Source organism: Wolffia australiana, chromosome 14 (assembly GCF_029677425.1).
Source record: "Wolffia australiana isolate 7733 chromosome 14, ASM2967742v1".
NCBI lineage: Eukaryota > Viridiplantae > Streptophyta > Magnoliopsida > Alismatales > Araceae > Wolffia > Wolffia australiana.
In genome coordinates, this window is record NC_135848.1 from 5,689,715 (window position 1) to 5,715,509 (window position 25,795).

Genomic DNA, 25,795 nt, shown 5'->3' on the forward strand with positions numbered 1-25,795 from the left:
CCGTGCACCTTCAGAATGAAGGTGTATCTAAGAACAAACTCAACAGATGAGAAAGTGGAACAAAATAATACTAAATTCATGGATGCCCTCAAGGAGGGTGAGGGGGCCCTTTTATAGGATTACGTGTTTTTTTCAATCATCCTTGGTGGTTGGACCATGGATGAACATCCAGAATTGAGTTGTTGAGGCCTCAATCCAGGTGATCAGATCCCAACCAATCAGATTCTTTCCCTCTAGGTCGAATTTGGAGAGAACAGAACAAGTTGGTTAGATTTAGTTACAAATCACCCCTAGCCCTTGGATTTGAGCTGGAATGGATGGATGGATGGGCTCCACCTCATGAATCCTGGGCTAGACCCAACCTTGGGCTTTCCTCCAAATAAGACCTGCCAGCTTGAGTCCTCCGCAGGTTTCTTGACCATCCTCAAAGCCTCCAAAGACCTTCTAGAAGGTTTTCTTCAAGCTCCTTCACAACAGACCTATTAGTTGAGTCAGCCCCACTGATTAGCATGCATCTTTTTCATTATAGCTCCTTCTGATTTGAAACTTTGTCCCAAGCCTCAAGACTCATGTCTTGACCTCCTCATAAAATTTTGTAATTTTATGACCACCGGAAGTCAACCTTTGAACTGTAAAGTCAACATACTAGTGAAATATGATACACCAAAGAGGTTTTTTGGACAAATGGTTGTATTTAGAGTATGGCCTAGGAGTTCCTAATCATGGAATTCTAAACAGTCTTAGTTTAGATGTAGCAATAAGTTCATGAAGATGATTGAGTGACCAATATTGGATCCTATACCCTTGAAATAAAAAAAGAAGGCAAAGAAAATGACGTGATGAAGCATTTGGCCAAGGCAATGGAATATCAGAGAAAAGTTCCCTTATGGCTTCCAAACACATCGGTAACAACTCAAATGACCAATGAGGGTTTTAATAGTTGACCACATCCTAGTTTATGCTAGGCGTGTCAAATGGATGAGGGGTTGTATGTAAATGATGGATAGGTTTCGTGAGTGAGTAAATATGCACTCATTTGTATCTTTTAGAGCACGATATGTAGCTTGGCATCCAACAAGCTGGAGACTCAACCAATCTATTGGGTTAAATTAATATATTAATAACTAATCTATAAGATGACATAGTTAATTAAGTTTTAAGGCCAGTAAGGATTATTGGGCCTTTTGGAGGTATGAACTAGACTGATTCATGTGCACAAAAGGTTGCACAAAAATTTTCTTTTGGACGTCAAAAGATATAAATTGGGGAAGACCCTGAAAAAAATTCATTCACGCTAAAACTTTTCAAGGCTCTTCCCCTTATTCTCCCTTTTCTCCTTAGCTCCTCTCCAATCATGATGCTATCAGGATGGCGTGATTGCATCATCAATGTGAAGAAAGGAGCATGAAAAAAGCTCATCAATGTGAAGGAGGATTTTGAATTCACCAGGGACCGAGTGGATATGCCTAGAGGTTGCATACTGGAATAGCTTGACACATGTCACTTGAGGATCCAAAAAATCATGGATGTAGTCCGTGCCTAGGTGATTCAATTCATTATTGTGTTGATGATGTTTTGATTTTTCTCCAAAATCACTTTTCATTCATCCAGATCAAGGCCATAGAACCCAACAGTTGAGAGGAGACTCTTGGAGAGTTGGATCTTGACTCAAGAAAGGTTGAGTTGACATGGAAATTTTCAATTATATTGTATCATACGTACTGTTTTGAGATCAGGGTGTGCCATGGTCTAGAAACAGCATACTCTAATGGGTGTGGTTGAGATAAGGATGGAAGGACATCAAGGAGGAAGTCCATAATGAAGGGAGTAAGGAGATGAGGAGGTTTTGTGAGGTCTACATGAGGTAATAGGGGTAAAATTCAAGCACCAAGAGGATGTGCGAGGAGTTCCATAAGACAAGTTTGTGTGTGTAACTACAGAGATACTTGAAGATGGTATTATGAGGTGGCAATTCAAGATGATTCTACGGAGATATTAGACTCAGCAGCTGGATTACAAGATATTTTGTTCAACGAATCATGATAAAAAAACTTGCTCAAATAGTTAACCTTCAGTGTGGATAATTCAATAAAAACAAAAAGTAAAAACCTGAGTATAAATCACAATAACTCACTCAACCCCTCATAATGAAATTAACACCTTTTGCTTCCAACATAATTTATAAGAAGTGACTACACCCTTGTTTTATAACTCAAAACAAAAAAATCCCCAGGTATTATTTTTTCATTCATGAAAAAAATAACATCCTAATTTTATGTCATAAAAATTCTTTATATTTCTAATAGTTAGGCATGACGATGTTTGTCAACCATACTTTAAAAATAATAATTTTCATGGATGATGCACAAGATGTATTGGACATTTGCATAATATATTTTAATAATTATTAGATATTTACAAGGTTATGTGTCCAAGATTTTTAATTTTCTTGGATTTTAAAAGAGGATTTGGGGTTTGTAGTATTCTGAAGATGAAATAGAGGTTTTTCCATAAATACTTTTTAAGTCGTCATGTAACCTGTTGTGTCATGAAATGATTTTATTTCATTATGCATTACTTGAAATCTGTATACGAATACAAAAATATTTTTTTAATTAAAATTATTATTCTTAGTAATTTAACTTAAGAATTATATATCTCTCCCAAATTGATGGAAAGCTTGATTATTTCTCAAAAATGATTTGATCCTAATTATTTATTGTACATCAATTTATGTGATATGTGAAGGCTTTTAACTTGGCTTTAATTTTAAAATATCTACTCATGATCAAAAATATCTACTAAGGGCTGTAATTTTTAAATAATTGTATGATGATACATTGCAGAACATTATGTATTCATGATCAAAGAATACTTGAGGAACCTTTTCAGTTACAGATGGGAACCATAAATGGTTTGATTTGAAGCATCTAGTTGAGAAGTTGAGAAGGAAAATATCAAAAAAATATCAAACACGAAGTAAACTAAATAATTATATTCTAATATATCAAATGGGGATAGACGATAAGGATGTTTTATCTATGTTTGATAGAGATATATTTTATTCAAAAGTATCCATTAGATTGAAAAGTCTAGTTTAGTATCCCGAAAAATGTTCAAAATGTATAAAGGCTTCAATGGTTTGGTCAACTGATAGTCACACCCTATAGCATTTCCTTTTACAAAATCACTTTTACTCTGAATTATTTAAGTTAAAAAGAAATGCCTTCTCTTTTATGAAGATATCAAACCATTTCACATCCTGTCAATTGGAAAAACAACCTAATACTGACCCAGATTTGGTATCATACATAATAATATGTTAGATTTGGAAGTAAATGGTCATAGTCCGTTTGGATAGTAAAACTTTTGTGGTAAACTACTCAATTATGGAGTAGTTATTACTGCCTGACTTATTTAAACAAAATTTAAAGATTTTATCCAATAAAATAAAAAAATTATTTTTCAGCTTCTCTATCTTTAAAGTTAATGTTCCTATGTCACCCAATAATTGCTTAAATTTTTAGAAGTCAAATTCACAGATAAACTTTAGTTAGTAGCTTATTTCTAAAATTCAATAAATTTATGATTAATTGATATGATGCCAGCAAGTAAACATCAATGCTGATTATTCATTAAGGACAAAAATTTCCAAGGTTGAAATATGTATTAATTATTTTGTGATGGAAATAGCCTAAATGATTAATTAGATTTTCACAGATAAAAAATTAAAATATTAATTACATAATATTAAAGGCAAGAGGATATCGTGACCATTGATTGGTTGATACCTCCAATAAAGATTACATGTGAATAATGATGTTGTCGATAAAAGTCCATCTCTTCTATCTTATTATCCAATTGTTAAAACTTTTAACAATATGTTTTTACATTCTCCTGTTTTGCTATTTCTCTCTCCTCCCACATTGTAACCGATACACTCAAAAATTAAGGTTTAATTATGTCGCTGTCACTGTCAAGGTTAACCAATAACTTTATGTTAAACAAATACTCATGAAAATAATCTAGCTAGTGATGAGTACAGGTCCTCTCCACATGGAACAATGATTAAGGATTTAGTCCTCTTTAAATGGTGATTCCAGAGTGATGGGATGAGAGGGAATACATTTAAAATATGATATAATACTGTAATTGAAATGACGAGGAGAGGTCGATAATAAATTAATAACTATATCATAATGATAAAATGATTATTAATAAAAACATAAAATAGGATGTGAATAGATTAAATGTGGATTAGAGAAATAAAATACATCCCAATGTGTAAAAATGTAAAATGGTATGAGATGACAAATAGGGGTGATAATCACAAATAATATGATGTTTAAAATGTCAATTATAGTGCTGTTGTAGATTTAACTTGACTAGATAAAATAAAATTTGTAATTATGTAAACTCACTCAAATATGTATAGTGGAGAGTGAGGTTGTCTCCAAAAGGACTGGCCTTTAGATATAGATAAAATGCTAGGTTAGGGTTAGGAAGAACAAAGTGATAGTAAGGTTAATAAGAGGAATTAGTTATATACCAGAATAAAAGATGGTATAAATTAATAAAAAATAAGACTGGTAATATGTAGAAATAAATAGTTATAATGAGGTAGAAATTAGGATGCTATATAATAATTAGTAATAATAGGTATATTGACTAAATAGAATAATTAAACTGGTTTATATTATTATAATAAAGAAAGAGAGAAAGATAGGAAGTGGAAGAGTAATTTTATGTTTTTAATTAAGAGATGAGAGACTAGTGAGGATAATATGCATAGTACGATATATTCTTTGTAAAATTATTTATTTCATCTGATATTTAAGTTGTATGTAAAATAGGAGATAGAGACATAGTAATCGAGGGAATAATAAGATGTATGGAGATGGTGAAAATGTTTATTTGTCTAAATAAAAGATAATAAAAATAATAGAAAAGAATGTGAATAATAATATGATAAATAGGAAGAAGTGATTCATTAATTACACTTATATAAATGTAATGAAGGAATGTTATATCCATGATAGGATTTAAGGTCTACATAGACAAGGAGAGGATTTATGTTTACATTTTAGGAGTAAAGAAATTAGACGGGAAGGGGGAAATAGACCATAGAATAGAATAATAATATACTGATTAGGGAGGTATATTTTATTAGTATAATATGATTTATATAGATTTATATATTTACCAAGTGACAGTTAATATTTTCTAACATAAAATTGAAAGAGAAAATTGGAGAAAATTTTAATTCCTGCTAGGCATTTGATGAAACACCTCATAATTCAGTGACTTAAACACACCAAATGGGGATGAAATACAGATATCTACAAAAGTAGATATTAGATTTCAATAAAATCACCCTGACTTTGGGGAGCATGAGATAGCAGCATTGTGCGTCACCCACTAAGTTTGGTATGTTTCTCCAGCTAATATCCTCCTTGGTGGCACAATCCAATACTCCCTAAAGCTTCTTGAGCTGGATTAGCCATCACCAGCAGCGTCGAGCTGGTTGTGTTTATATGGGCCTTTTCCCATGGTCAAGAGAGACCTCTCCATGTCCATGTCAACACTGTGTTTATTTTCAAGCCAAAAAATATGGATTTAAGGGATCAAGAGAGACCTCTCCCAACCGTTGATTATATGGGCTTTTTCAGAGGCTCTCTAGGAGCCACCATATCAGGCAAGAGCTCTGTTGTCTCTGGCCTCCTTCGGCTGGTAGATAAATGACAGTCAAGGGTGGAGAAGGATGAGATTAACTCCCCCTCATTAGATAACTTTCAGATAGGGAGGGGGGGCTATGCACACATTTGTAAGTGATCTCACAACTCTGGGTTGCTTATCTCCATGAAAAAATTAAGGCCTAGGCTAAACTTTCTAGAAATCATACTTTTAAAAAAAAATTCTGGATTTCTTAAAGATATTATTTTTTCCCGTAGTTTTTACATGTTATGTGGTATTAGTACATCATGTGATCTATCTTTTTCAAAATTTATTTTGTCCCGGTGAAATCTTGTCCACAAACTTCCTTATGTGGTCCCCCATCCCGAATTGCTTAACCTCGAATTTCTCATCTTGTGCTATCTACTCTACCAACCCAAGCCAAGAGTTGTTGCCAAAGTTCAGAAATCATAGACTACCCTACCCTTTATTCCATTCTATAGATAACAATATTGTTGAAAAACTAATTGGCTAGTTTATAATTATAGAGGTTTTAGAAACCTTATTCAACCCCCACCAACAGTTGTGACTTTATCCTAGAATAAGAATAATATACCTAGAACCTCAATCTCACCGTACCCCACTAATAAATTGAAATATGGTTTTATTACTGTCAATCATTGAATCTGAACTTCAAAAACTATTTGTATGTTTTCCTCCTTAACACACTACTTCAAGATAAGGAAAGTAGGGATAGATGAGTTCATACTGATTTATTTAGTTTATTAGTGGACTAGAGAAGATAAAATATTAATTGTATGTGACGAGATTGGAATAGATGCAGTGGTTAGGATAATGATAAATGTATATCTCTAATTAGGGACTTGATAAATTAATATATTTGTAATTTAATTAGCTATTATAGAATTAAAGAAAGGAGAGATGGATGAAGCCACATGTCCAAGGTTGTTAACAATGAAGAATAAGGGGAATCCAAAGTATCAAGAGAAACACTTCATAAAATCAAGGATCTTGGGATAGCTATGAAATCTCTACAATTCAGAGAGAGAGAGGGAGAGAGAATGTGCAAATTATCTCAATTTTCAAAAATGCCATTGATGACTTATAATTTGCTGGGTGTGCTTGAGAATTTATGAAATATATGTTATCCCTCAATATGACAAATCACATGAATGATGCACAGCAAATTAACATCTACACTAAATTGATTTTTTTAATCAAAAAATTGGTCAAGATTGTCATTCTCAATCTATTCAGCCATTGAATTGTATTAAAAACAGTTCTATTTAGGGTTTTGCGATCTTATTTCTCATTAATTTCCCATCTGTTCTCTAATCACAGCTCCAATTTCTGAAGAACTGAGAAGGAAAACGAGTCCCGATGGAGAAAAGGGTAAAGCGGCAGCTGCCAATTTGGATGCAGAAGAGTGCCGATCGAGAAGAAATTGGAAAGAAGAACAGTAAAAGCAGCAGTAAGAAGGCTACCGAAGAGACTGGAAAAGACCCGTGTTCTTCGGATGATGTATCAATCTCCAAAATCGGAGAAAAAGATTTTCGATCGAGTCAGAACGATTCGAAATCCTACATCTCCAGTCGAGGAAAACCCGTGATCGGGAAGAAAGCTTCGAAACGAAGAAAAGCACCCAACCCAAGCGAAAGCCGTGATGAGAAGAAGATCGAGGGTGCTCGGCTAACGGTGGATGATCTTTCTAGCATTGCCAAAGAGGTATGTTTTTCTTCACCCAACATAGTGGAGTTTTTGCCGATGAAAATTATCATTTGATCTAGAGAATGGTTCAAACAGAATTGTAATAACATTCACAGGCTTGATTACTTCTTCAAAAAAAATTTAATTTTTCGTGAAAATTTTCGTTCGAGCAAGAGGATGGTTCCAAAAATCTATTACAACATCCACAGATTTTTTTTACATTTTCATTAAATTTTTCGTTCGATCAAGAGAATGGTCCAAAAAGAAATGTAACAACATCCCCAGAAGTTGATTACTCTTTCATGAAAATCTTCATTTAATCAAGAGAATGGTCCAAAAAGAGCTATAATAATATCCACAGAATTTGATTACTATTTCATGAAAATCTTCATTCGATCAAGAGAATGGTTCAAAAAGAACTATAACAATATCCACAGAATTTGATTACTCTTTCATGAAAATCTTCATTCGACCAAGAGAATGGTTCAAAAAAAACTATAACAACATACACAGAATTTGATAACTTTTTCATCAAAATTTTCATTCGATCAAGAGAATGGTTCAAAAAGAACAATAACAACATCTACAGATTTTTGATAACTTTTTCATTGTAAAGATATGTTCATCAGAACCCATGTCTGGGAATAATTTATTCTTTTATTGCAGATAGTGAACGGGGAGGAGAGGGAAGAAGAAAGGGGAGATTCTCTCTCTAGAAATGAAAGAGAGAACAATGCTCAAGATTCAAGAGAGGGAATAGAACCTGCAAGAGACATGCTGGATGTGTTTCTGGGGCCGCTGCTGAGGAAACCTGTGGAGGCAGGGAGAGTAGACTTATGTTCATGGGTAGAGAAAGAAGGTAAGGAGTCCTTTCTCTCTCTACCCATGTCTGGTAATCCTCTTGGGGAGGAGGAGAGAAGGGCTGTGAAGAGAAAGACTAGCCTCAGAGACAAAGTTGCCCCGTACTTAGATTGATTCTGTTAAACCATAGTTGCATTCTTCTGGTTTAAGAGAGAGAGAGAGAGAGCGAGAGATGAAGGGTCTATGAATGCCCAAAATATATAGGCAAGGAGAGTAGCCGTATGCTCATGTGTGGAGAATGAAGGAGGTAGGGAGTGCTTTATCTCTCTACCCATGTCTGGTAATCCTCTTGGGGAGGAGGAGAGAAGGGCTGTGAAGAGAAAAACTAGCCTCAGAGACAAAGTTGCCCTGTATATAGAAAAATTATTTTTATCTATAGTGGCACTGTACTAGGTTTAGAAAGAGAAAGAGGGAGAAGGAGAGAGATACAAAGGGTTTATAAATGCCCAAAACATGCATTAAATAATGTTCGTATGAAATTCAAAGATAGTCAAACAATCTAGCTAGTAACATGATGGTTTTAGTATTTAGATGCTTAAATTCATATCAAATCCATGGAAATATGGGCACATTTATCATGTTGTCAGTGGGCTGTGCCTTGAGCCAAATGTTCTTCATTAAAATGACATGGTTTAAATCCATGCCCTTATTGTTTATTTTCTCAGAAACGACGCAGCTAAGAATTCATAGTACTAAGAGAAGGATAAGAGAAGAAGCCAGAGAGAGAGAGAGAGACAAGGTTTATCAATGTCCAAAATATATATAAAATGATATTCATGTGAAATTTAGAGCTATATAAATAATCATACCAATAATAAGATAATGTTTAGTATTTAGATGTTTTAAATTAATATCACATGCATAACATTATGGGCATATTTATCATGTTGTCATTGGGTTGTACATTGATCCAAATAATGTGGAATTATCTATTTTATTAAAATGATATGATTTTGGTCCAGATCCCAATTACTGGTCCATTTTTTCAAAAACTAAATACCTAAGCTTCCATGGCACTAAGAGAAGGATACTAGGAGCATGGGCCACAGAGAGAGAGAGTGAGTGAATATGCAAAAAATAAAGTTCTTATGAAATTCTAATAATTTAGCTTATAACATGATAAATCCAGCATTTATATGCTTAAATTATAATAAAATGCATGAAATTATTGGCTCATTCATCAATGCATCATTGGGTAGTTCAGTGAGCCTATCTCCTTTAATTATTAAAAAGATATGATTAAAATTATGCCCAATTACTGGTTTACTTTTTCAAAAACAAAGTACCCAAGTTTGATTGGTACTAAGAGAAGGATAATCAGAGCACAGCCAGAGAGAGAGATGAAATATTTATAAATGCACAAAATATGTATAAAATGAAATTCATACGGAATTTTACAATATTCAAACAATTTAGCAATTAACATGATAAATCCAGTATATATACACTTCAATTATTATGAAATGCATGAAATTATGGGTTCATTGGGTTCTTCTGTGACCTTATATCTTTAAATAAAATGATGTGGTTTAAATCCAGACACCAATTATTAGTTCATTTTTTCAGAAACAAAATACTTAAGATTGCATGGTACTAATAACAGGTCCAAAGGGAGAAACGAGCAAATTGAATCTGAATTAATAATTAATTGCTTTCCTAAAATAGTAAAACAACAAAAAGGGGTTTTCAGATCAGAAAAGGCAGAACATATGATTTAGAGAGTGTGTTTAAAAATATATATATTTGATTTTTCAAAATCAGACAACCTCAGCAATTACTTGCATTTATTTTTCAATTCTCTTCCAAAGTAGGGACATTCACAAGAGACAGATCAGAGTAATAACTTTACAGAGAGAGAAACAAAAAAGAAAGATAGCTAAAGAGTTGATATCCAGACTGCAATTACTTGTACATTTTTTTTCAAAAAAAAAAATGAAAACATTACAGGAGAGAAGCCTGAAGAAAAAAAAAATAGTACAGTTGAGCTTAAAAGCCCTTAAAATAACACAATCTTCTAAGACTCTTGATCCACACCGCATACACACATCCACACATCCACAAGCAGCATAAATATACAAAATCATACCTTACATGCAACACCCGCCCACCCATTTTTCTCTCTCTATCAATCTTTCTCGTCTCCATGAATCCAACAGAGGATGTGCCGGGCAAATAACCAGGCTAATCGCGAACAAATCTTCATCGTAAGACGACAAATGAGCACATAAATTCATCTCACTGCCCCGACATTCATCGTCATCGTCATCATCAGCAGCACCAGCGTAAATACGATAATCGCGATCATCATATCCAAGCGACGGCGCTGCTGCGATCATTCGCCAGCTGCGGCCGACCCCGGGTGGGCGTTGGAGGCCGGTTCGCATTAAGCTCCTGATTTCAAAGAAAACCTCCTCGAGTTATTTAAAAACACGATATATTAAACCATTCCAGGAGAAGATAAATAATATAATGAGAGATTATTTAGACTTAGAGGAATGAAGTTATTAGCACCTGCATCCATGTGTCTTCGCCGTTACGCTCGGGCGAGGTTTCCGGGGAATTAATGGCAGGAGGCAAGGGATGAATAAGCTTAGGAACCACGACGAGGTCTCTCCCCAGGACTAATATTGCTCCGGCGTTGTTCGCTGTTCCTGCACGAAGAAAAAAAGACGAGGCCGAGGTAAGAAAGAAGATGACGAGTCGCGGGGAGGATTCTGCGATCTAATCATGAATGATCAGATTGCATTTGATTCCCGGCGCCGAGCAATCGTATGGACTCACGATCAGCTGCGGCGATTGATCTACTAGGCTAGATTGAGATGGTCGATCGCGATCAGCCAATTTACAAGTGTATCCAATCGCCGATCGGATCGATCGGTAGATTGATCGGATCGAATCCATATACATAAGTCACGTTAAGACTTTACCGCAGTAGTTGGTTGCAGAGAAAAGTGTGATAAGATGGCCCTGAGCGAAGCGCTCAAACCCGTCCATAACACACTCATGGGCACGGACAATCAGTTGAAGGTCATTGTTGGTGCAGAACTCCATCACCCGGTCAGGCTGCCAACGCGCAATCAAATTATCAACCAAAATTGTTTGAAAAAAAAATTATTAAACAAAATCAATAAACATTAGATAGGCAGTCTGAATTTTTTAGTAGCTTTTTAGAAGAAAAAATAGACTGACCCCGAAGGTGACCAGGCCGGGGCCTCTAGCATTTGGTCTAAGACCTTCCACACTGTCATTCTCCGTGGGATCAGACCTGCGCAAAAAAAAGAGAAAAAAAGGTTAGAGATAAATCACACATAAGTTAGAGGCTTAACGCAATATAGAAAATATAACTACCATAGTAAGTCCATTAGCACAACAGAGCCGGCTTCCATCGTTATGGGGCGCTGAAGATTTTCGATTTGGTCGATATGGTTGATTGATCGGCCAATGCCACCGTGCATGCAGATGATCTTCTTTTCAATCAGAGCAGCGAGAGGGAGCCAGTTAAACAGCCTGTTAATACGATGCCATGCCCAGATACCGTCCCTCTCTCCCTGTTTTCCAAAGGCAAATATCATGATGACCCTGAAATTAAGCTATAATCTTATTCAAGATATTAAATGAGAAATACCATGCGCTCAATGCACTCAATCCTGAAGCCAAAGAGGGCATTGATGTCCGCTGCTTCGTGGTTCCCACGGATTAAATGCACGTTGTGAGGATATTCAACCTGAAATTCGGCCGGAAATCCAGTCATCAGAAGACTACAAAGGAAAGAAAAGGATAGATAACACTTTTTACTACCTTTAGAGCGAGGAGGAGAGTGATTATCTCTAAACTATGCTGACCTCGGTCGACGTAGTCTCCCAAGAAAAGATAGTCTATGTATCTGAAAATACAGATGGAATAAATTAACAAATATTAAACGAAATACTCAAGGGAAGTATTTAAGGGAAGAAATAAACGAAAAAAAATGAGACAACTTATAGATCATACACGTAACCCAGGATGTAGCTAGGTCAGGAGAAAGCATAAGATTATGACTGTTGGATGCTTACGCGATGTCTCCTGCAGTCGAGGGAGCCCCATATTCATCAAACAATCGCATGAGATCGCCAAACTGACCGTGCAAATCTCCGAAGATCTTCACTGGAGCTTTAATCTTCAGGACACTAGGTTCACTCGAGAATATTCTCTCAGAACTGTCACAAAGATCTGCTATTTCGTTGCAGTCAAGGAAGAACTGTCTACGCACAGGGGGCTTCCAACCTCGAGGTTTCAAAAGGTGCGCTATTACCTGAAGATTCGACACAAAGTTTCAAACAGATATTTTTGATTAATTACTAGAATTTTCCCTGAATAACCCAGAGATTAAGTATGAGAGTATTGTACCTTCTTCGGCACGCTATTGATAGACATTTGCCGGTCTAGCAGTTTCCTAGCGGCAGTCGCACTCTCAGGTGTGCCATAGCTAACCCTTCTGCCCTCATTTTCAAATTGGTCAATAGAAAGCTGCCGCACCAGGCCCCCAAGGGCACCCCCAGTCTCCGCTGCCACAACTACCTGTGCTCATAAAAAAAATATATTAAAAAATAAAAACTAACTTTTACGAAATGGTTTTTCAGGTAAACAAACTAACTGCTCTGTGATGCAGGCGAACTCCAGGGGGAGGACTGTCCAGCTGGCCAGAAGAGTCTGGAATCGTGGTCAAACTCGACATTGGTGTGCCACTAGGAGTTGCGTCTGCACCACGGTCCCGATCTGGTAGAGGAGTAACCTCGCCATTAAGCTGCCAGGCCTTAGCTGCCGCAAGAGTTGCACTTATAGCTTCAGCTTCAGCTGCCGACGCTTCTACCAGGTACTCAACGCCCTTGCTTAGTCTCCTGACACAATACCATAGCTCAGTGACCCGTTAAAAAGGAAATTAAAAAGAGATTCAAGTTAAGTTTCATCAGATAGGTATGTACCTGTGTCCATGGATCATTGCATTCTCAGTGCTTATATCAGTGTACATGTCCCCATTTATTGGGGGTGCAACAGGACTACCGAGTACAACAGCGCCATCTGGCTGCGTTTCAGATTGATCTTGCCTTACTTTCTCACCATCTGCTTCGTTTCTCCCTTGGAGAGATTTTCCAAGTTGGGCGTTTGAAGAAGAAGCAGAAACAGCAGCCGCATGTAGAGCAGCACTCGTAGTTTCAGCAGCAGCCAAGTCCTCAGCGACGAGCAGATCATCTAATAATACACCTGCAATGAAATATTACCCAACAAATGGTAATTGGATCAATAGATGTAGATAAATTGAGAACAGGGGAAAAAGGAAAATTAAATATGGAGTGAAATTATCAGGTAGCGATTCCAAGTATTACCGCCACGGAGTCCTCCATAAATGAAGATCAAGTCGCCAACAGCCGCAGCAGCATGCCGACAACGTCGCGTTAACTCCACAGTAGCATCCCCATCAGAGGCATCGGCACTGTATCTCCCTGTTCGGGGGCTTGTTACAACTGCTTTGGTGTCACACCAAACACCAGCAGCAGTATCCAGCACTGGCATAAGGATTCGAAGCGATATCAGTCAGAACCGTTCTCAAAATTTAGAAGGATGCCTCAGAATACAAGCTTTCCCAATTCATGGGTTGTCTACTCCGAAGTGTAATTAACAAAATTTCTGAGCTCTAAAATTTATCAAGAAGATTTTTTTTTTAAAATTAAAAAGGACGATTGCCCGACGAGTTGGTGACCCTCCCACTAGAACCTTACAGGCCCATCAGGGAGAAATATTGAAACAAAATGCAGCTCCAAAAAATTAGGAAGTAAAGATGGCCTACCAGCAATACTGGAGGAATCTTCTACCATACGGCCACCGCCGAGCGCCCCACCAGAGACATGAAGTCTCGCATTTACGAAGACCTAGTAAAGTAAAATAGAAAATAAGATTTGAATGGCTCAATGCATCTTATGAACATGTCACAGAAGAGATATTGTATGCTCACAGCAGCATGTTGATATCTAGGAGAAGGTGAGACTCCAGGTGCAATAGCCCATTCCCAGCGTCCGTCTCTGTGCTTTGCAAGACCATATGCACTCGCAAGGGGCTAACATAAATAAGTTGTAATTAGAAGATGGGAAACAAATTACACGAAATTTTCTTTTTCTAGAAAGATAACCCCAGATTCAAACAGGGAAATTCAGTACAAATAGGAACAATTTTTTTTGAAGAAAAATAGGGAAGATCACCGGAGTAGGACAATGAACAAGTATGAATTACAGTAGAACATAACGACATTTTTCTGTAAAAAGCATATCGCTAGTGTGATAGACCAGTGTGGATAATATGCCTAAAATTTCATGAGAATGGCCACATTAAAAATTGGCCCTGTATTGTTCAAAACTCACCACACTGTTGGCATCCCTCCCTCCACATAGCAGAAGAAGACCATCTGACCGGGCACTCGCAGTTGCATACCTATTCAAATGTTTGGTTTGGAGAAAAGTTAAATAGAGTCCAACCTATAAACCTTTCAAACTACACCTGGAAATAAAATTTGAATTTTAGTTTTGAGCCGATCCCTCGAATAGCTCTTAAAGTATTAATACCGCACAACATTCATCACAGCATGATAAAACATAATCATGTCCAGACCAACGCTTAATTCAATACAAACCGGAAATACTGTTAGGAAACTGTTGAGCTAAAAAATAGAGGAGAATTAAACATAAAGCGAGTTCATAATTGAGATTTGAAAAATTATTCATGGTTATTATACTGAGCAAGTGAATGACGATACACTAGTGTAATCTCACTAGGGTCCCATATTTCTTAATCTTTTAGCTAGAATAGGACTAAGTAATCTTCGACCATACCAAAAATGATAAAAGTGTATCATCAGCAAGCGGCTCACAATATTTTGAAAATATTATGTTAGCACCATCTCATTCTTTACAAACATATTTCATTACGATGGTATTACTTTTAATTTTAAAAAATAAGATAAAAAACCATCTCAACAACAGAAATTCGTATTCCACAAATTCAGAACACTAGGAACAAATTTCTGATAGTTCCATTTGATGCTTCACACTGCGAAGGCGTTATAGTAACAGTGCTTTATCAAGGAAACCGGAGCTGCTTGACTTAGAAAATTGATAAGCAATGAACCGCACCTAAAAGATGTTAGCTCCTCCAACGAATACAGACGATTCAATCCCATGAACAGTAGAAATTCCAAGAAAGAATATTGGACTATACAATACTTTCAAACGAAACGTAGAAATAAACAGAACTTGATCAACGTTGCTTACATGCAAGGAGGAGGACCTTCGCCCTCCGGTTCTAATTTCCTCCATTCGTATGGTTTTGCAGCAGTATCCAACGCCCAAACATCAGCAAGTGGTCGTTTTCCTGCATGAAAAGACGCGAAGAGTAACCAGTATTCAGAAAAATCTCAGAAAATTTTGAGATCATTAATCGATCTATCAAAAAAGTAAAACATTTTTGGTGGGGAAAACAAAGCTTACCGTCATTCCCACCAATAACCAACAAAAATCTTTGGCCGACAAGCGCCATCACGTGTCCATAGCGCGGACCAGGGCCTGCTCCCTGAACAACAACCCTGTTGAAGAGGAGTTGCACATAAGACCTAAGGAAAAAGTAGGACTCGCACAACCTTCACAAACTTATTAGTTCCTGAAAATATTCCATCGACCAGACGTCTTACAGAGTTGAGAATTCTAATTCGTTTGAATTCCTTGACGTACATGGAAATTCAATCCTCTTCAATGAAAACGACAGAAGAAACTGGGAACAATGTTTTGAAAAGGACAAGTATATCATAACCGATAGAGATAAATGCATAGTAAAGAAATCAAAATTGTTTCTTACTCCATATCTTTGACAAAAGATCTAGTTGTATGTATCGCTACTGAAAGATCAGACACAGAAAATACCTATGCCAGCGGGGACGCTGTTGCGTGAGGTCTAGAACGTGAAGATCTTCAGCAGATAGTCCCGCAGGACCAATTCCACCCTGAGATATGAAGTATAGTTTATTATTAAAATCAATAAGAACTTAAAGAGGAATCATGGCCGTGCTCAGGAAATACCAATGTACCTGAATTACCACCATCGTACCCACTGCAGTAGCTACATGCGCAGCCCTAGGTGACGGGGGCTCTCCAAGAGGGGTTAGCCTGATGATGAGAATAATTAAAAATAAATTAATAAACTGCATCAAAAGTTCATATATTTAACAGAAGGTTAATTCAAGGTAGAAATTTCCGTCATTAATAGCATACCCACGTAGACTGGAGAGATTTAAAATAACATCTTCCAAAGAAAACAATTCAAACTCATCAACCACAACCCTTACCTTGACCACTTGTTTGAAAGAACATCGTAGCAATGAACATCAGCAGTAGCACCAGCGAGACCTGCCATAAAAAAGAAAAATAAGCTCGCTCACAATTGGGTTTGGGCGAGAATGGAGTCGAAAAAGGCAAGTTACTGAAATCAAATTGTGATAAGTAGTGATAAAAGGCAATGTTCATCGCACCCATCGTTAAAAACTAGTATTCAACCAAAATTTCAACGAGAATTTGGTAGAAACAAGGCGATTGGAACAAAAAGGAAAAGGAAAACTGCAACGATTAGAAGAGGCAAGGAACGTACGTATCCCAGCGCTCCCGGCAGAAGAGGGCGGCGCGGCGGAATTGCCCTCGAGGGCAGTGGCGCCTCCAAAGAGAATAAGCCTTGGCCCGACATAGCCAGAGCTTCCCTCCTCGCCGACGGCGGCGATCGACGTGAGCGTGTGCCCGCATCTCGACCCAGGGCCGTCCTCCTTCTTCTCGATGATGGCGGAGACGGCGGCGTAGCCCGGCGCAGGCCGCGGCCCCGACACCTGCGGCAGCTGCGAAGGCGGCGGCGGCGGCGGCGGCGAAGCCTCGCCGTTGGAATTGGCGTCCGTCGCCTGAGCCGGCTCCGGATCGATGTCCACCGTTCCAGGCGGAGAATCAACTTCCATGGACGGAGGTGGCGAGATCGACGGTCGTCCGAGATCAACGACGAGGAAAACCGGCATTCTCCGCGAATCCGGCCATCTCCACAGCGCGATCCCGCCGATTCGACGCCGACTTAGCCACCGAATCTTCTCCCCGAGCTGCTGCAAGAGGACGAACACGAAACCCTCGAAAAACCGATCAATCGACGAAAAAACACTCAAAATCGAGCTTCCGACTGCGATAAAACGCAGAAATCGGAGCCGCGATTCTCCGACGAAGATCGACGCCGCCGCGATTTGGAACTCCGCTGAAGAACCGATCGATCCGCGCTCCTCCTCCCTTGGTTAACGGCGATCCCCCGCTTTCGCCGGCCGCGAGAGAGAGAGAGAGAGACGGGGGAGGGGGGGGGGGGTAATAACAACCAGAGAGGAGGCGAAAATTTTAAAATCTCGAAATATAAGAACGCCAATTGACGGAATTACCCCTGCTCTGGCCAATCAGCGTTGACCGCGGTCGTCATCCGGAGGAACGGTTGACGATGACGAACCGTTTTTCCTTCTTCTTCCATGGAAAAAAAAATCAAACGAGGGGAAGTCGGTAGAACTGGCTAGGGTTCTTCGGCGATCTTCTGAATGGGAGCGCAGAGCAGCGTGCACGCTGGGAAAGGTGAGTAGTCTGGTTAGATCGCGGCGATCTCCTGGCGAAGATCTGATTCGATCTCTGGCGATGGCGCAGCGAAGATCGATTACAACGTGGATTTGACGCACAAGCTCTTTGCTCCTCTGCTGATTCCGCATCTCAGGCATTGCTCGAGCAGTCCTCTCTCGCTGGTGATCGGAAGGCAAGCGTCGGAATTACTCGTGATTTGCGTCTGGTTCTGCGGTTTCTGCGATCGAATTCGTGTTTGTTGTTGTCAGGTTGTGCATCAAGCATCCGGATTTGTTCGGGGGAAATGAGAAATTGGACGTGTCCTGGGACAAGGGGCTCTTTGATTCCACCGTCGTGGTCGCCGTTCGACGGCCGAGGCACGAGAATGTCGCGCAGAAATCGCTGCTCTTCCAGGCAAGAACTGGATCCTCCAATCTGCTTCCTCTGATCCCTACATCTTCAGAATTCTGAATTCTGAATTGTGAATTGCGATTGATGAATTGTGAATTGTGAATGGTGAATTGTGAATTGTAAATTTGAATCGAGCGAATGATCATCGGATTTGTGCAGCATTCTCTTGCGCCGGAGGTAGGTATCGTGGGGCCATCCGCCGACGGTCCTCGCACCGTGCTCCTATCCCGATTCTCTGCCGGGATCGACATTTGCGAGCCTGCGAGCTCAAGCTGGATCACCACCACGAGCTTCAAGCTAGAGGTCTTCCTCTTGTTCCTCAAGGAACTAGAAGAATCGAGATTTGTCTTACTTCATCTGGATTTTTCTTCTGGCTTCTGCTTCTTCTTCTCGATTCTTCTTGTTCTTCTGGCTTCTTCTCTATCTTAATCTTCTTCTTCTTGTTCTTCTAGCTTCATCGCCGCCTTTACCTTCATGTTCTTCTTCTTCTTCTAGAATAAGAAACTAGAAGAATGTGGTAGAAGAAGAAGAGAATCAAGGCACTGGATGAATCGAAATTCTTCAAACTTCTTCTTGATTCTTTTTCTCTGTCTTTTGCTTGTTCTTCTCGATTCTTCTAGCTTATTCCCCTTCTTAATCTTCTTCTTCTTCTTCTTCTTCTTCTTCTTCTTCTTCTTCTTCTAGAATAAGAAACTAGAAGAACGTGGTAGAAGAAGAAGAGAATTAAGGAACTGGATGAACCGAAATTCTTCAAACTTCTTCTTGATTCGTTTGCTTCTTCTTCCCGATTCTTCTTCTTTTTATGGCTTCCTCTCCTTCTTAATCTTCTTCTTCTTTTACAATAAGAAACTAGAAGAATTTGGTAGAAGAAGAAGAGAATTAAGGAACTGGATGAACCGAAATTCTTCAAACTTCTTCTTGATTCGTTTGCTTCTTCTTCCCGATTCTTCTTCTTTTTATGGCTTCCTCTCCTTCTTAATCTTCTTCTTCTTTTACAATAAGAAACTAGAAGAATTTGGTAGAAGAAGAAGAGAATTGAGGAACTGGATGAACCGAAATTCTTCAAAATTCTTCTTGATTCGTTTGCTTCTTCTTCCCGATTCTTCTTCTTTTTATGGCTTCCTCTCCTTCTTAATCTTCTTCTTCTTTTACAATAAGAAACTAGAAGAATTTGGTAGAAGAAGAAGAGAATTGAGGAACTGGATGAACCGAAATTCTTCAAACTTCTTCTTGATTCGTTTGCTTCTTCTTCCCGATTCTTCTTCTTTTTATGGCTTCCTCTCCTTCTTAATCTTCTTCTTCTTTTACAATAAGAAACTAGAAGAATTTGGTAGAAGAAGAAGAGAATTGAGGAACTGGATGAACCGAAATTCTTCAAAATTCTTCTTGATTCGTTTGCTTCTTCTTCCCGATTCTTCTTCTTTTTATGGCTTCCTCTCCTTCTTAATCTTCTTCTTCTTCTAGAATAAGAAACCAAAAGAATAGAGAAGAAGAAGAGAATTATGTAACTAGATGAATGGAGATTCTTCAAACTTCTTCTGGATTTTTCTTCTGTCTTTCTGCTTCTTCCTGATTCTTCTAACTTCTTGTTCTTCTAGCATCTTCTTCGTAATCCTCTTGTTCATCTCCATCATCTTCCTCGTGCTTCTTCTGTGCAGCATGTGCGCCCTTTGAACGATCAATGGCGCTCGATCAGTAGAGACATCGACGGGTTCCCCATCACCTGCAGGTAAAGCAATCGTTCTGCAAAACTCTCCACAAATCAATTCCTTCAAATTTGCTCAAAATTTGTGATGAACAAACATAATTGCAGCGGAGGCGCCTGCGACAACATGGTGATCTTGAAGCAGGAATCGCAGTTCGCCGTCACCAGCGAGACGAGCTTCTCCAAGGTGGATAATCGATCCGAGCTTGTGGGGCAAGTGGGTTTTCTATATCAATTGATTATCGCTTTTCCGTCCCGCAGTTGAATCTGCAGATGGAGCAGGGTGTGCCGATTCTTTCGAGGTGGCTCATTTTCAACAAGTTCAAGTTTTCTGCATCCAGTGGATGTAGGCTCGGCCCAGCCTTCCTGCTGAGCAGGCAAGAAATGTGGGACGTAGAGAGAGAGATAGATAAATGTGGTTTTGGGGGTGAGAGAGAGAGAGAGAGAGAAAGAGACTGAGAGGTAAATGTAAGAGATGGAGAGGGAAAGGAGGGGAGAAATGGGGAGAGCGAAAAAGAGAATTTGAGATATCTAGAGAGAGGATAGATAATGGGGAAAGAAATGTGAGAGATTGAGAGGAAATGTGAGAAATTGATAGATAGAGAGAAGGAAAAGAGAGGGTAAGGAGAAGAGAGAGAGAGGGGTAAGAGAGAGGTGAGAGATTAAATAGAGTGGAAACAAGACTAGAAAGAGAGAGGAAGAGCAATAAAGCAGGGGGATGAAACACGACAGTGAGAGAGCTTTTTAAAGAGGGAGGGAGAGAGAGTTTTAGTAATTGTTCTTCGTTTTAACGTTGACTTTCTTCTTATCAGCGTGACGGGAGGATCGATTGTGGGTGACCTGGCTCCGTACCAGGCGTTCAAGATCGGCGGCATGGGCAGCGTCCGCGGTTACGGTGACGGCGCGATCAGCTCCGGGAGGTCCTTCCTCGTCGTCAACAACGAACTCAGCGTTCCGCTGGTCTCTCTCTATCTCTCTCTCTCTATCCATTCTTCCATCTATCTTTCTATCTCTTTATTCTTGTACTGAAAAGACTGATCTTTGAAACTCTCTTAATGCGCAGGCCCGGCGGCTGGAGAGCACTCTCTTCGTGGACTTTGGCACCGATTTGGGCTCGGCACATCAAGTGCCTGGTGAGATTTCCTTTTGCGTTGACTCCGGGTTGACTTTTGTTGACTTTGGTGTTGACTTTCAATCCTTCTTCAGGCAACCCTGCGTTGCGCCAGGGGAAGCCGGGGCAGGGCCTGGGGGCCGGCGCGGGCCTTCGGTGGAGCTCGTCCTTGGGTCAAATTCAGCTAGACTATGCGGTCAATGATGCCCGCCGGACGACTCTCTATCTCGGCGTCTCCGTACCGACCGCCCGCTGACCCTATCTCACTCTTTCCATGTCTATGAACTGTCTCCGCCAGCCCACGTATCCTCGGAATATGGTCAAGCCGCCAAGCCAAAGTCAACGGCCTGCTCGGTGTTAAGAATTCTGGCGCCGCCGCCTCCGTCGTGTAAATACAGCTGAAGGTCAACGGGGAAGTTATTATTTTTTAAAAAAGATCCGACCCAAAGAAGATATTTTCTAAACTAGTAAACATCCTTGTTTAATTTGTGTACGTTGAAACTTGGGAATAATATAAAATAAAAGCAGCCCTGGAATAGATATTTATGAATAATAATAAAAATAACGGTGGTAGGTTCAAATAAACATATAACATTATTAAATTGAGGGGATGCGCTAGATGGTCCCAGGGTCACCTCCAATTGTTGCTTGCAGAGGTTGTCTCCCAAAGCGTGGGCTACAAAAGCTGCAAGTAAGAAAGCTGTTATCCACTCACACAGTGGAGGACCCCATTGAATGTTTGATATGGAATAATCTTGGTATGAGAGTATTAAATGTTGAAACATGAGCACCCCGCTCAGTGGAATATCCCTACTGTCTCATAACAATTAATTATCACTAATAATGAAAGATAATTTAGGGATCTAGTGAGTGAATCATAGTTTGTTGGGATGAGAATATTTTGATCCCAATCAATTTGGATGATGCACTTCAATACATATTGCGATAAAATGGTGTCAGTAATAGTACAATTATTATCTTGGTCAAATATCACATGAGACAACAAATTAAATTTGAGGATCACCCAGTACCTCAATTTTTCTCTACCCATTTTAGGGAGCTGGATCATCATAAATTGTTCTAATTAATGAAATAAAAGTTAGGTTATTCATATCAAATAAAATAACTTAATTCTCTCTTCAAAAGGGAATATTAGAACTGGTTAGGTTCTAAGATTACGAATCTGCTCAAAGACACCTTCAGATGCAACAATTAGCAATTATTATTATAACTCAATAATGAAAGGTTCACCTCGTAAGGTGCAGGATCAGTTGAGGAAATAGAGAATAGTGATATCCAATTATTCAAATGAAACTTCAACTGTTGTGGAATGTGTATATTTTATATCTTTTCACTCTTTCCGTGTAAAAATAAGATGGTAATGAGATATTAGAGAGATAGCAAGTGGATTTTGAAGAAGGGATTAATAAAAGTACTATAACTAATATTTTAGTAAGAAGATGCTATTAATAATATAGTGTGAGAGTTATAATAGGTAAAAAGGATTTAGTTGATGGGTATTATTAAGAGAGGTATATAGTAGATAATAAGGATATTAAGTGGACATTACTATAGTCACATTCTACTCTGATATATGAAACCTACACGAAAACTTTTCGTAAATGGCACAATTCATAACATAGCTTTTGGTGTTATTTATAAAACAGACTCTCACTATTGACATCAAAGACCTTAGTAATGGAATTATATGGCCTGCATGTTAGGTTTAGCCAAATTAAACAGTCAAATGAGACCTATGCAGCAGAATAAATCCAAATTGAAAATCAGACCTTTCGAACAAAAACCAAAATTTTCTCTGATCATTTCACCTTACCATTTGGTTCATCGAATAAGTCATCTCATATTGAGCCAAAACCAGACCGTTGAATGTGTCCATGCAGTCCTAAGCATGCCAAATGTCTTCCACCAGAGATCTGCAAGGATCTTCTCAAAATTCGGGTCACACCGGGAAGGAAGAGTACTCATGGAGAAGGGAAAATAAGGGGCACTTATGGAGAAACTCAAGTGGGATTGTCACTATTAAGATTTTGGGTTTTTTATACATAATAGAGTTTTCTATAAAAACCGTCACACTTTAATAATGTTCTATGACATCTAAAAACCATCACACTTTAATAATATTCTCTGACATCTAAAAAGCCTTTTGTGCACGACCCCCCACTCCTATGTCCCATCCTAGTGAACTACTCCATAACCCCAATAACTCTTTATTGGCTAACTCAATTAATCGACTATATTGAACATATACATGTTAATTAATCATGGATCAAATTAATCCAACTTATTGGTTGAGTTGCTAATATGTGAGGTGCTAAGCTACATCATTTGTTCTATAAGGAAAGAATGAGTTCATCAAATCATTTTTCTAACTTGTCTGTCATCATGTACTATGTACGTATAATCTATCAAACCCTAGTTAATCTTCCTATTTTGGACTATTGCAGTGGGAAATCATCAGAAAACTTTTTTTTTGTTAATTCCATAGCATGGGACCAAGACTTTATTGCAAAATCTTCCTTGAGTGTGTCTTCCCTATTACCAAGGGGGATGATCCCGTTCTCTTAAACCGGTCCGGGGTTTCAGATTAAAATATGTAATATTGTGTCCTTAAAGAGTGGGATGTAGAATTATAGTCCTTACCTTCTAGAATGATATCAGAAGCTGCACTTAGAACCTTGGACCAAGGACATCACACTAGAAGAAAATATCTGAGTACAACAAGAGGAGAGAGCTCGGCATAGTGGAGTAAGATGGTACAAGGAGAAGACCTTGTCCTGTTCAGGATATGCCATAAATGAATGAGGTGCATAGTACTTGATACATGCTAGCACAAGCAGCCTTTCCTAGGTATCTATGAAGTATGAACTGTGCAGTATGAATCACAACCCCTCTTATACTCACAATGTACTCTGTCCAACCTCAAATGGGGAACTAGGGGGTCTTCTCAAGTGTGTGGCAGCTTAGTCTATCACAGGAGAATGCCAAGTTGGAATTCTGACACTCTAACTTTCTACATGTTAACTTGAATAAATTACAGAAATGACTCATATTTCCATGGGGCCCATTGATCATGTGATCAATCAAGTGTTTTGATCATTGATCATATGGAAAACTGATCAAATATTTGATCACTCCAAATGCTAAGTCAAGATCATTAAATGACTTGGTGGTTCATAATCGTTGGTTGGTTCATTGTGTATTAGTGAGCGCAACAACTAGATCAAATTGTCTATTTGATCGAGGAGATCAAATTATCACATATTATCCATTATCATGTGTATAACAACAAGCCAACAATCATGATTTTGTGTTCAAGATGGGACCATCAACCCTCTCTATGAGAAGAGACATAAAAATGATGAGATGATGCCCTTGGGCAACCCAGTGGAAATATCACAAATAATTTTTTTGATACTATATCAATCCCAATTGATATGAGAAATTAGGGTTTGATAATCAATTGTATCATAAGTGCTTAAAAGTGATTATACATATGTGCTGATTTTTGGCATCATGTCCCATGAAGGACATGTTTAAATTCATACCTTTTGGGAAATATAATGCATCTTGATGCCTCATCATGTGCTGGCAACTTTACATACTGGTTGAGTTAATAAATGTACCATTTTATATCTATTTAATTAGTTAGGCTATCCAATAAAGAATTTATAGGATACGCCAATTAATTGAGTCATTGTCTATACTGCTATGAGTGCCTAGAGGATTATGTGGACAAGGTTCATTAGACGTCGTATGATCTACTTAAAGATGTATGTTTCTGTTTAAAATCTATAATAAGTGTAAATGTATACTAATGCTACGTAATAAGAACCATGATCACACAATTTCATTATTATGGTTAATTTTAATTATCTATTTTCACCAAAATGGTCATGTGTGCGTCATCAACCTTAAATATTTAAAATTTATTTTAAGAATAATTTTTTAAAAAACCATTGACATATTTTTATATTTTTTGTATTTTTACGGAAATTTTTGGCATCATATTCAAAAGGAAAATATTTTTTGGGTTTGAACCATATTTTATAGTAACTTATTAAAAAAATTTAAGCATTCAAATATGTTTTACTGATTTTAATTAAATATGTTTAATTTTTATTCATTGTGCCACTGATTGCAATCCGACTGATTCAGATTCCAGCCAATCATTAGATGCAACCAATCTACAGTTACACTCAATGATTGGCAAAGTCTATCTTTGTGAAAATGTGTCATTATGGCATCACAATTGAGAATTCCGTGATGTACCGATCATGCACTATCACTTTTCACTTTTCAATGCGTGGGGACATGTAGCATAAGGAGAAAATTGCATAATCAAAATTTCCATAAATGTGATGAAACGTGTTGGCATCAGAAATTCTGGTGATTAAAATAATCGTAACTATGTAGGTAAGCCCAGAAAATGATAGACGTGTGTCAATGAGTGAATGGTAGATCAAGCAATATTAAGCATTTTCCACTAATTCGCTCTGATTTTGGAGATCTATCAAATTTATTTATTCATATCATCGAATGATATTTGAGGGAAAAAGATAATTGGAGGGGCTCTCAAGCAGAAACAAATTACCTTGATCATGGCAGAACACAAGGATCTAAGGTGAGTACCTTGCATATCATTCT

At 38.2% G+C, this 25,795-nt stretch overlaps 3 protein-coding genes across 4 annotated transcripts; 2 read left to right on the plus strand and 1 right to left on the minus strand.

Moving 5' to 3' along the window:
• Positions 1–6,989: 6,989 nt before the first annotated feature.
• LOC144711907 (uncharacterized) lies at positions 6,990–8,397 on the plus strand. Its single transcript, XM_078586045.1, has 2 exons — positions 6,990–7,419; positions 8,068–8,397. The coding sequence occupies exons 1-2, from the start codon at positions 7,075–7,077 to the stop codon at positions 8,374–8,376; spliced, it is 654 nt and encodes a 217-aa protein (XP_078442171.1). The 5' UTR covers positions 6,990–7,074; the 3' UTR covers positions 8,377–8,397.
• A 1,736-nt stretch (positions 8,398–10,133) lies between these two features.
• On the minus strand, positions 10,134–17,666 carry LOC144712358 (serine/threonine-protein phosphatase BSL2 homolog). Of its 2 annotated transcripts, none has more exons than XM_078586616.1 (21): positions 16,927–17,666; positions 16,628–16,688; positions 16,370–16,448; positions 16,206–16,285; positions 15,777–15,871; positions 15,561–15,660; positions 14,655–14,724; positions 14,252–14,353; positions 14,087–14,168; positions 13,626–13,805; positions 13,224–13,503; positions 12,896–13,136; positions 12,649–12,819; positions 12,315–12,553; positions 12,061–12,145; positions 11,888–11,986; positions 11,611–11,810; positions 11,452–11,527; positions 11,190–11,325; positions 10,774–10,913; positions 10,134–10,653 (listed from the first exon to the last, which is right to left on the minus strand). In XM_078586616.1, exons 1-21 carry the CDS (start codon positions 17,333–17,335, stop codon positions 10,567–10,569), a joined length of 3,012 nt encoding a protein of 1,003 aa, XP_078442742.1. In that variant the 5' UTR covers positions 17,336–17,666; the 3' UTR covers positions 10,134–10,566. The 2 variants fall into 2 exon arrangements, with proteins under 2 accessions (XP_078442742.1, XP_078442741.1); XM_078586615.1 differs by having other exon boundaries at positions 12,896–13,139.
• Positions 17,667–17,762: 96 nt separating this feature from the next.
• On the plus strand, positions 17,763–21,670 carry LOC144712292 (Outer membrane OMP85 family protein). Its single transcript, XM_078586525.1, has 10 exons — positions 17,763–17,921; positions 17,991–18,096; positions 18,173–18,317; positions 18,474–18,617; positions 19,973–20,043; positions 20,128–20,206; positions 20,281–20,396; positions 20,832–20,979; positions 21,083–21,152; positions 21,226–21,670. Exons 1-10 carry the CDS (start codon positions 17,888–17,890, stop codon positions 21,384–21,386), a joined length of 1,074 nt encoding a protein of 357 aa, XP_078442651.1. The 5' UTR covers positions 17,763–17,887; the 3' UTR covers positions 21,387–21,670.
• The last annotated feature ends 4,125 nt before the right edge of the window (positions 21,671–25,795 follow it).